The sequence below is a fragment of the Sinohyriopsis cumingii genome, chromosome 2 (genome assembly GCF_028554795.1).
Source record: "Sinohyriopsis cumingii isolate HCF-2022 chromosome 2, ASM2855479v2, whole genome shotgun sequence".
NCBI lineage: Eukaryota > Metazoa > Mollusca > Bivalvia > Unionida > Unionidae > Sinohyriopsis > Sinohyriopsis cumingii.
The window spans coordinates 167,280,430-167,293,314 of record NC_142962.1 but is presented as its reverse complement, the minus strand read 5'-3'; the positions used below and the strand labels follow the sequence as shown (position 1 = coordinate 167,293,314).

At 36.3% G+C, this 12,885-nt stretch overlaps 1 protein-coding gene across 1 annotated transcript in view; it reads left to right on the top strand.

The window, feature by feature from the left end:
- LOC149806261 (uncharacterized) overlaps window positions 1-12,885 on the top strand; it is a 112,612-nt gene that overhangs the window by 92,393 nt on the left and 7,334 nt on the right. The window contains exons 19-21 of the mRNA XM_089951204.1: window positions 4,647-4,757; window positions 5,616-5,725; window positions 11,528-11,648. Of these exons, the coding sequence (XP_089807330.1) occupies window positions 4,647-4,757; window positions 5,616-5,725; window positions 11,528-11,648 (342 nt within the window). The remainder of the gene's footprint in view (window positions 1-4,646; window positions 4,758-5,615; window positions 5,726-11,527; window positions 11,649-12,885) is intronic.

The following is a 12,885-nucleotide window of genomic DNA, read 5'->3' as shown; positions in this document are numbered from 1 at the left end:
TTGAAGCGCTTGTTGCAACATGTATTTTGTATTTTGTCGTAGCTATTGACATCTCTGGTTTCATCACCTTAACATGAATGGTTGTGTTGATATCTCTGGCACCTTCACCTTAACATGAATGGTTGTGTTTCTAAATTTGATTGGCTCATTGGCCAAACATTGTGTTGAAGTTTGAACCTTGGATAAAGGAAGTTTTACAAATGCGTGTTTATAATACGGGCTCTCGAGAAGACCCAAAGTGGACGATTCTTAGCGTTGTTAATCTATAGGTGACGATTTAGCTCGGCAAATGCTGGCTGATCATAGTAATGAAGGCAATTTATTTTTAAAGTCAGAAGTGTATCAGATTATATGAGCTTTGAAGTATTAAAGGAGATGCCAGTGAATGATTTTGAACCAAAAAATGGCGTTAAATTCGATATTGATGTATATGCTGGATAGACCAAAACAGGCGGCATTACGGCCAACCCCTCATTTCAGTGGTATTTCAAGAGTAAATGTAGAAAAGGCAGATAAACAAGCCAAAATAAAATTAAAAAAAAAAATAGTAGAGTGCACTTTTTGTTTCTTTTCTAGTCCCAATTTAGCCCAACAGGATCATGTGCTACAAAACTATATAGCCCTAATATAAAGGTTACAATAAATCTAATAAATAAGAATCGAAAAATGAAATTAAAAAGTAAAGATATTTGATTAAAATACCTCTGTTTGAACAAGTAGACTATAGCATTAATGGACTTAGAATCCTAATACATCATTAAGGAATAGTGAATCTAGCATAGTTGTCAGTATAGTGCTAATTTAAGAAAGTTAGACTTTGACAGAGCTTATGTTGGTGAAAAATCCCTGTGAACTGTGAAAGGGTGTTCACAGTACATAACAATATTCATGCACAGATATGAAACTGATTAAGCTGAGAAACAATGAACAGATTAATACTTATACAGCTAGAGGCAACTTCTTTTTAAGATTTTGATTTTAATAGGGGTCTTACAGAGTGGATAAGGAAGAAATAGAGATGGATATTGAAGTGTTATGTAAATAATGAAGTATGTCCGTTTCCTCTTCCCCCTCAGTTTTGTTCTACTCCCTCCTTATTTTTGGGACAAGGTGGTAATCCCCCCTTACAATAAAATCCTGGAAGCATCTGTGCAGTTGTCAGAATTCACAAAGTACTAGCATGCATTTTTAATTGGATATCATGTTATAATGCCGTTTGTTGTTGCCATTACTTTTCCTAAGCAGCAGTGATGTTCCATTTAGTTTTTAAAAAACAACATGACAGAAAAGACTGTGATTTTCCAATTAACAATACAAATGTTCCAATTGGTTGAGGAAAAATAAATTCTGATGTGACGGAAGAGGTCAAGTGATTTCCCAATTAACAATGCAATGGCAAAAGTACATGAATGAGAATTATTTTGCTTTGTTATGCCTGGAAAGTTTTCATCTGGAAGCAGTTGTCTGGCTGAAGTTGGTTTAGAGAAGTAAAGGGCGATAGGTAAAAGATCTTGGAAAAATGGGTGAAATCACATTCAAGAAGTGAGAAGCATAACACATTTGTGAACCTTTGGAATCACAAGCCTTTCAGTAATTTCATTGTTGCAAAAAGAATTGCATTCACTGGAAATGATAAGCTTGAATATGGCTGAGTGTAAAATTGAAACAAATGATAATGCAGCAATTTTAAGTGACCAGCCAGCCTTTGTACCTCTTCCAGCATCATACAAGGTATTGACTATTCAATGTAAAAAGCATGCAAACAGTGTGTACATATTCTTGTTGGTGTGACTATTCAATGCAAAGCATGCAAACAGTATGCACATATTGTTGTTGGTGTGACTATTCAATGTAAAGCATGCAAACAGTGCACACATGTTGTTGGTGTGACAATTCAATGTAAAGCATGCAAACAGTGTGCACATATTCTTGTTGGTGTGACTATTCAATGCAAAGCACACCGTTTGCATGGTTTACATTGAATAGTCACACCAACAACAATATGTGCACACTGTTTGCATGCTTTACATTGAATAGTCACACCAACAACAATATGTGCACACTGTTTGCATGCTTTACATTGAATAGTCACACCACCAACATGTGCACACTGTTTGCATGCCTTACATTGAATAGTCACACCAACAACTACATGTGCACACTGTTTGCATGCTTTGCATTGAATAGTCACACCAACAACATGTGCACAGTTTGCATGCTTTACATTGAATAGTCACACCAACAATATGTGCACACCGTTTGCATGCTTTACATTGAATAGTCACACCAACAACAATATGTGCACACTGTTTGCATGCTTTACATTGAATAGTCACACCAACATGTGCACACTGTTTGCATGCTTTGCATTGAATAGTCACACCAACAACAGTATGTGCACACTGTTTGCATGCTTTGCATTGAATAGTCACACCAACAACATGTGCACACTGTTCGCATGCTTTGCATTGAATAGTCACACCAACAAGAATATGTGCACACTGTTTGCATGCTTTACATTGACTAGTCACACCAACAACATGTGCACACTGTTTGCATGCTTTACATTGAATAGTCACACCAACAACATGTGCACACTGTTTGCATGCTTTACATTGAATAGTCACACCAACAACGTGCACACTGTTTGCATGCCTTACATTGAATAGTCACACCAACAACAACATGTGCACACTGTTTGCATGCTTTGCATTGAATAGTCACACCAACAACATGTGCACACTGTTTGCATGCTTTACATTGGATGGTCACACCAACAATATGTGCACAGTTTGCATGCTTTGCATTGAATAGTCACACCAACAACAATATGTGCACACTGTTTGCATGCTTTACATTGAATAGTCACACCAACAACAACATGTGCACACTGTTTGCATGCTTTGCATTGAATAGTCACACCAACAACAATATGTGCACAGTTTGCATGCTTTACATTGAATAGTCACACCAACAACATGTGCACACTGTTTGCATGCTTTACATTGAATAGTCACACCAACAAGAATATGTGCACACTGTTTGCATGCTTTGCATTGAATAGTCACACCAACAACAATATGTACACACTGTTTGCATGCTTTGCATTGAATAGTCACACCAACAACATGTGCACAGTTTGCATGCTTTGCATTGAATAGTCACACCAACAACAATATGTACACACTGTTTGCATGCTTTGCATTGAATAGTCACACCAACAACAATATGTACACACTGTTTGCATGCTTTGCATTGAATAGTCACACCAACAACAATATGTACACACTGTTTGCATGCTTTGCATTGAGTAGACACACCAGCAACAATATGTACACACTGTTTGCATGCTTTGCATTGAATAGTCACACCAACAACAACATGTGCACACTGTTTGCATGCTTTACATTGAATAGTCACACCAACAACATGTGCACAGTTTGCATGCTTTACATTGAATAGTCACACCAACAACAATATGTGCACACTGTTTGCATGCTTTGCATTGAATAGTCACACCAACAACAATATGTGCACAATGTTTGCATGCTTTACATTGAATAATCACACCAACAAGAATATGTGCACACTGTTTGCATGCTTTACATTGAATAGTCACACCAACAAGAATATGTACACACTGTTTGCATGCTTTGCATTGAATAGTCACACCAACAACAATATGTGCACACTGTTTGCATGCTTTACATTGAATAGTCACACCAACAAGAATATGTACAAACTGTTTGCATGCTTTGCATTGAATAGTCACACCAGCAACATGTGCACAGTTTGCATGCTTTACAGTGAATAGTCACACCAACAACATGTGCACAGTTTGCATGCTTTGCATTGAATAGTCACACCAACAAGAATATGTGCACACTGTTTGCATGCTTTACATTGAATAGTCACACCAACAACATGTGCACACTGTTTGCGTGCTTTACATTGAATAGTCACACCAACAACATGTGCACACTGTTTGCATGCTTTACATTGAATAGTCACACCAACATGTGCACACTGTTTGCATGCTTTGCATTGAATAGTCACACCAACAAGAATATGTGCACACTGTTTGCATGCTTTACATTGAATTGTCACACCAACAACATGTGCACACTGTTTGCATGCTTTACATTGAATAGTCACACCAACAACAATATGTGCATACTGTTTGCATGCTTTGCATTGAATAGTCACACCAACAAGAATATGTACACACTGTTTGCATGCTTTTTACATTGAATAGTCACACCAACAACAATACTTGCATACAAATACATTGAGTATAATTCAGTCATAAAAATATAAATATTCTTGTGAAAAGTGTACACTGCCAGGTCATTTTGTTGGGCTGTTCATACATATTCATACACACTAAATGTAACTCTACATTGAAAGAAATTTGTACACCAGTTTTTAATTATCACAGAGTAGTTAATGTATTTATTTGTTTTCAGTATTTCATCTGTCATTTCATTCATTTTCCTCTTTGCAGGAAATGGTTTCCAAAATATATCAAATGTGGCCACACACAAAAAATTAATCAAAATAGATTTAATATAAAGTAATTTATACAAATTAAAGATAAAGTCAGTTGGTATAAAATGGTTACAAATCTTTTTTCTAATTTGTTGCAGACCTTGAGTTTGAAGTCTGTGTGTGAGCAGGCCCTTAAGCACCATGTAGATGATGAAAATGCTCTCTACCTCCTCAGCTTTGCAGACCAACTGAATGCTAAGAAGCTCAAGGTAAGCCTTATACCTCCTTAGCTTTGCAGACCAACTGAATGCTACGCTTTAGGTAAGCCTTATACCTCCTTAGCTTTGCAGACCAACTGAATGCTACGCTTTAGGTAAGCCTTATACCTCCTTAGCTTTGCAGACCAACTGAATGCTACGCTTTAGGTAAGCCTTATACCTCCTTAGCTTTGCAGACCAACTGAATGCTACGCTTTAGGTAAGCCTTATACCTCCTTAGCTTTGCAGACCAACTGAATGCTACGCTTTAGGTAAGCCTTATACCTCCTTAGCTTTGCAGATGCAGTCTTAAGAAGCTCAAAGTATTCCTTCTACTGCTGCAACTTTATGTACGCAATGCTAAGAAGGTCCTATTATGCCTCTACCACCTCATCTTTGCAAACTCAATGCTTAGAAGGTCCTAGTATGCCTCTACCACCTCAACTTTGCAAACTCAATGCTAAGAAGGTCCTAGTATGCCTCTACCACTTCAACTTTGCAAACTCAATGCTAAGACGGTCCTAGTATGCCTCTACCACCTCAACTTTGCAAACTCAATGCTAAGAAGGTCCTAGTATGCCTCTACTACCTCAACTTTGTGTATGCAATGCTAAGAAGGTCCTAGAATGCCTCTACCACCTCAACTTTACAAACTCGATGCTAAGAAGGTCCTAGTATGCCTGTACCGCCTCAACTTTGTGAATGCTAAGAAGGTTCTATTATGCCTCTACCACCTCAACTTTGCCAATTCAGTATTAAGAGGCTCAAGGTGTTCTTTCTACCTCAACTTTGCACTGTAAGATTATTGTAATATCCCAGTTTGAATTATGTTCTAAAGAACATAACTTACACTGCACTTTACATCTTCAGGATCTGATATTGAACTATGTGGCAGAACACCCACAGGTCACCAATTCCGAACTGTTCCAAGATCTCCCAGAGTACCTACAGATGGAGGTGGAAACTTGCTCAGTTACAGGGTAAGTAGTGATGTATAACAGAATGCAATTTTTTTAACAAGTAATTACTTGCAAAGTAATTGAACTGTATTTCTTAGAGATATCTAAGAACTGTGGATATAATTTTATGGATCTCACACAGATAATCCAAACCCGCTTTTTAAATGGTTTTGAGGCTTGATTATTCAGCCATGTACTGTAGAACCTGCATCGTAGTTTGGGTCAGACTGCATTATTGCTAAAAGATTGAAGGAAGGTATTAACAGGGCTTGTTAACACAATCTTGAAAAGTGCTTACATTTTGAGGACTACTGAAAGTGAAAGTCCTGGAAAAGTGGTTAAAAATGCTGTGTAGTCTTTGAAAAGTGCTTAATTTTGAAACATTATTTTATTTTAATTTTCTTTCACAAGTATGAAAAAAGAAAATAAAAGATCCATTAAAAATGTTACAAACCAAATCATCCTGAAATTTTAAGACTTACAGTTGGGTTGGTTATGTATTCATTAAGACTTACAGTTGGGTTGGTTATGTATTCATTAAGACTTACAGTTGGGTTGGTTATGTATTCATTAAGACTTACAGTTGGGTTGGTTATGTATTCATTAAGACTTACAGTTGGGTTGGTTATGTATTCATTAAGACTTACAGTTGGGTTGGTTATGTATTCATTAAGACTTACAGTTGGGTTGGTTATGTATTCATTAAGACTTACAGTTGGGTTGGTTATGTATTCATTAAGACTTACAGTTGGGTTGGTTATGTATTCATTAAGACTTACAGTTGGGTTGGTTATGTATTCATTAAGACTTACAGTTGGGTTGGTTATGTATTCATTAAGACTTACAGTTGGGTTGGTTATGTATTCATTAAGACTTACAGTTGGGTTGGTTATGTATTCATTAAGACTTACAGTTGGGTTGGTTATGTATTCATTAAGACTTACAGATGGGTTGGTTATTCATTAAGACTTACAGTTGGGTTGGTTATGTATTCATTAAGACTTACAGTTGGGTTGGTTATGTATTCATTAAGACTTACAGTTGGGTTGGTTATGTATTCATTAAGACTTACAGTTGGGTTGGTTATGTATTCATTAAGACTTACAGTTGGGTTGGTTATGTATTCATTAATACTTACAGTTGGGTTGGTTATGTATTCATTAAGACTTACAGTTGGGTTGGTTATGTATTCATTAAGACTTACAGTTGGGTTGGTTATGTATTCATTAAGACTTACAGATGGGTTGGTTATTCATTAAGACTTACAGTTGGGTTGGTTATGTATTCATTAAGACTTACAGTTGGGTTGGTTATGTATTCATTAAGACTTACAGTTGGGTTGGTTATGTATTCATTAAGACTTACAGTTGGGTTGGTTATGTATTCATTAAGACTTACAGTTGGGTTGGTTATGTATTCATTAATACTTACAGTTGGGTTGGTTATGTATTCATTAAGACTTACAGTTGCTTTTCTTTGCTGTTCAGGATAGAGACTATGCAGCAGTCAGATTAGACTTCAATGATGCATACATTCACATTCACATTTATGGGTCTTCTTATAATTCCCCTTAGGTTTGCATACAAGAAGACCGTGTGCCTGTTCAGGCTTTTCAGCCTAAATGTCACTCCCTTTCAGACAGAGCTATTTTAGACTTCTGAACCATCTCCATGTCAATGATATTAAATTACTTAAAGACATTTTACAAAAGCACCAGGTAAGTTACCTTTTGACATGAAAAAATCCCTTGGATTTCTTTTCAACAAGGATGAATCTGATCTCATACTGTCCCAAGATTTCATCTGTTTAAAAGTGGACTTCAAATCATGTCTTTCTTAATAGGAGCATGTCTTGAAAATCATTTCAGTAGTGTCTGCTGTTCTCTCAGAGAATCGAATTTCATCCATGGAATTTCTTCTGTTGTGTCTCTTGACTGCAGCAACAGATATTGTCTTGGGCCATCTGTTTGTGAGACCCTTGTAGGTGATCCTCCTATCCTAGTAATAACCAACATTGGCCTCCAGAATGAATGGTCGATGTTTTGGACTATGCAGTCCCATCTTGACAAGTTGATGGACTTCATTAGACTGACAGCATGTATCCTGCTGCAGTATTAACTACTGGAGATCTTCACTGATAATAGCATGTTAAGCTAGAATTCCCACCTGCCCTCCTTCCAAAAGTAAATGGGACTTTTGCCCATTTAGGAGTGCTTATCACACACCAGTCTGCTGAGATATAGGCAATAGTAAATGGGACTTTGCCTATAACATTTTGAGAAGTTGGACCCCATCACAGTCAAGGGCTATTGTGTCTTGATATTGAACTTGTTTTGTCAAGGCCAGAATAAAGACCTCTTAACCTTTTTTTGAACTTCATCTTGTGTCCTTGGGCTTTGGCCCTTTGTTCAAAATGTATTATTCTATGGACTCTATTTATGCAGAATATGACATGCTTTGAATCAATGTCCAGAGCATCCATGACTCGCCTCTACTACAAAACCTGCTTCCTGTTGATGTAAGCTACAGCAGGCATAATCAGTGAGAAACATGCCTTGCCCATTGACCTAAACTATCTTTAGTTATGCCTTGATGGTTGGGTACATTCGCGGCAGTCCCAGCTTTCATTGCCAGAGAAAACTGCCTCCACTCATAGGGAATCGGTCCTTTGTCTTGAGACCACAGTTTTTGTACCCTTTGTTTCTGGGGCATTTGTCGGACCTGGTCAGAATTATTGAATGGTGTCTAAAGCAAATGGTGCAAATTAGAATTAGATACCTCAGTTGTTCCTACCACTCCCAAGAAGAAATAGACAATATTTTCTCAGGCTTAATTGTCTTAGATACAATGCGTTATCTGCTCCTCTACAAGTAAGTAAGCCAAGTCCAGATGAAATTTTTATGTAAAGCGTGATTCACACAGTTTCAGCAGTCACCACAAGTAGTGTAGTTTAGGTAACTTTTCCTTGACATCATCAAAGGGGTGGGTTAAAAATTTAGGGGGAACATACTCTAAATTTGACTTGTGAGACCTTTCATCCTGAATTGCTGTGTGAATGGTGAGAATCAACTCAGCAGTGCAACATGCTATGCTACCATTTCATTCAGCATCTTCATAACAATTCAGGTTACATGATTTACGCTGGATTTATGGCTTTTTAATTATATTTTTCTCCTAAACACATCCATGCAGACCATGTGCTAACCCTAGCCCATATCTCACATGGAATTAAGGCTGCTTCATGCATAGTAGAAGACTGGAGACAGGGCTAACTTCAGGATAAGGGGATATAACTCCCTTCACCTCTTTTCCTGTTGTGTTGTGATTGGGTATTTTAAAAAAAAAGCCAACTTTTATACTATATTGTTTTTTTGATAATACCTAATGGCTCATGATATGCAGTTATATCTCTGAAGCACTCCAGTATAAGCTGATGATTAACATGATTTGGCACTAATCCCTTCAAGTGTTGACTACTCTAGTCTGATTTGGGAAGCAGATGGCCTTTTAGCACTATTGTGTTGCTAAAATAGACCAAAAGAAGTGTTGAATATCTATTCAGCATGAGAGGGCTGGATTTTAAGGTAGTGGACATGCTCCTAAAGTATTATGATTAGTTTATAATTATTTGGATACTGTGAATATTATCAAAGAAGTATATTTTACTCTAATAATGTTTGCTTACACAGTATCATGAAAATTCAAGATAGGGCATCAAATGTGTAAACTGTTTGAGGTTTGATAATTCTTTAAACTGGTTTGGATCTTACCTGAATTAAATTTTACAAGACGTAATCGTTGGCAGTATTTGAGCTATTCATTCAGCTGTCTCCTAAGGCTCTGATTTAGGCTGGCTTCTCTTATTTACTGTCGTATGAGATATTTTTATGGGGTACCAATTGGGGGTGGGGGTGGCGATCCAAACCATGAATGTAAAGACCCAATGAAAAATTGGTTCCATATGATGATCACCCACAATCCCCACCCATTTTCTTACTGTGTTTCATTCCTAGATATTAACAAAGTTATCAGTAATAAAATATTAGCTTTTACATGTGTTTGTTTTATTTAACCACTTGAAAAAAGATTTCTAAATTATTTTATATTGTTTCAGAGCAGATTTATTGATAAAGTATCCAGTAGCTGTAATTTCCATCAAAACTCAATATGTTAGATAAGTAAGGATAGAGTCAGAGAGGGGAAGCATAAGGATACTGAAAATGAAAGAAAGAATAATAAAACTAGTATATTGAAAAATTCAAATCCTACTGAAATCACATTCCACTTTATTCATGCAATTTTTAATCCAAAAGAACAAGAATGTAAAATATTTGCTTGAAGTATTGTTATTAATGAAATACTATGTGTAGACACTGATTACAGCAGATTATTTAAGCTAACATTTCACTGATTTTTGGACAAAGCCAATATATCAACATTGTGTCAAGTCTCATGGGACACACAAATGCTTGTCAGTGAAAATATTACCCAAATTGCAGAATTAAACAAATCCAACTTTTTCACAACTGGTGATAATTAGGTCTGGTATTTCACTCATTGTTGTGTGCAGTCCCTTTAGTTTGCATTGGCCTGATGAGATTGCAAGGTACACTAATACATTGCACTGATCATCATAGCAACCTCTTCCTTTTCCATGATAGCCTGCAGGACCTGTTTAGCGTAGTGTGGAAGTGTGATTTTATTAATTTTTCATACTCATTATTTATTGTCAAGTCTAATGGTTGAAGTTGGTCTGCACATGAAGCAAGCACAAAGGAGTGATTCCACTGTCTTTATTTATTGTCAAACCTAATGGTTGAAGTTGGTTTCAGTTGAATTAGCATCTTTGGTGGCGTTGACTTCCTTTGATGTTGAGCTCATGAAAACGGTGTGATTCATCAGAACAGGTGGTTTTATTTGTGCTCATAGGGGTTGTAGTATTGTTTTAATGTTCTTATAAGCACAGGCTTCCATTGATATTATTCACTCAGACAAAAATACGTTGTGAATAATGAACTTTGGTCTTTGATTTGTGCTCATATATGTGGTAGCACTGTTAGTGTTGGCCTAGTTTTATTCTTCTGTGTTCTTTATTTTCAGGGAGGGGGTAAGTTTAAACTATGAATTTAAGTATCCATGAAAAGGTTGCTTTTTTACAAAACCATGAAAACTGAGCCCCACAAAAATAAATGATTTCTCATTATGGTGATTGATTCGTTGATTTAGTGTTTTATGGCACAGCAACACAAATAGGGTATTTAATGCCAAGGCAGTAGGTTATTTAATGCCAAGGCAGTAGGTTATTCAATGCCAAGGCAGTAGTTATTTAATGCCAAGGTAATAGGTTATTTAATGCCAAGGCAATAGTTATTTAATGCCAAGGCAATAGGTTATTTAATGCCAAGGCAATTGGTTATTTAATGCCAAAGCAATAGTTATTTAATGCCAAGGCAATAGGTTATTTAATGCCAAGGCAATTGGAGTAAAGTGAATTGCCCAGTGATACACCTTAGTAGTTGATCCAGGCTGATCCATTGGTAGGATTCATGCAACTGATCTTCCATTAAGTAATAAATTCAATACTTCAAGATTGTTAGTTGACCCAGACTGATCCAAATGTGGGATTCATGTAATTGATCTTCCGCCAAATTAATAAATTCACTACCTCCAGATGCTACACTTACTACTTATTTTCAGAATGTACATAATACGTATCTTTAGTCGTGTCAAATATCTGGTATTTATCAATTTATTAACATGATTTTTCATCCAGCCTGAACATTTTTTTATGAAATAATTTTACTGACATTGTCATTGCCTGCAGATTGGATTCACGAAGCCATAGCCTGACCAATCATTCCTACACAGATGTCCCCAGTTCAGCCTCCAGTATATCAGAAGTGGATGAGATGATGAACGCCATGCAGTTTGTAGAGAGAGTCAGTGTAAGTCACCATTCAAACCACTGTCCATGTATTTTCAGTGTAATACATGCTTAATAATATAAAAATAGGCTAGAGAAGCAATTGTCTGCCATCTGTGATATTTCTGAAACTGAAATTGTCCTGCAGTATTTGTCGACTTTGTTTTATGACTTAGCTGTTGTCTTCTATTCCTTCTGCATGTTATATATTGACAGGCTACATAAGGGGTGGACAGTGACTTGGCCAGTGATCTGTTTTATCGGTTGATTTACATCATAGAATGTGGCTTTAAAAATCACCTATTTGCCCAGCACCTTGGAGGAAGTTGCCCAGGCATGGACTTCATGCACCAGTTTCTGTTCATTACCTGTTTCTCTTCAGTCAGTTAAGTCATTGTAATTGGGGGTTTCCTTCCTTCATGTTTTGGTTTATTAAGCTTCACAATTTTTTCTGCCTGTAATTAAATGCATCTCTTAGCATTTCTCAAAAGTGTTACATCTCTTGAAAGAACATTCCCAGTTCCCAGGCATCCATGACCTAGATTTGATATGTAGAGATGTTGTTCTTCTTAGTGACCAGGGATCAAGCTAGACTTGAATTTTAAAAAGTGACTTCTCCTTTGGACAGAACAGGAAGTGAGTGAGACCTGAACAGGGAGAAGTGGGAACAAAGCGAGACACATACAATATATATATATGGGTGGGGATGTATGTTGCCTTCATTCTCTTTTGTTTTATAATTTCATGGTATTTGTTTTTTGTAATCATTATATGTTTTTTTTTGTTATAGGTGTTGTCTAATGTTGTAAGGCGCTTAGAGCTTCTAAAGATTAGGTGCTATACAAAGTCGTTATTATTATTAATATCTTTATTTCCCAGTATGCAATATTTGCATTTAACATTGGTTTGAAGCAAAACTTTATTTTCAAGTAGAAATTTTTTTGGTTATATCTGTACTATAAACACATTTGGTGCTTGTTTAAAAACATCATATTCATAGTCAATGTATTTTGGCAATACAGTATGACTTAAAAAGAGAACAACAGAAGCTATGCATTGTAATGAAGTTTAACTGAGTAACTATATTACAGTATTGTAATTGCAAGCTAGTACAAATGTTTAATCAACTAATCAAACATTTTGTTTAGTTTTACTTTCTGAAAGTTCATTATAAAATGGCATTTAACAAGATTTCTAAACTTGTTTGAAACAACCCCTGCACCATGTACCTGACAGGAAATACACACATCTTTCAGATC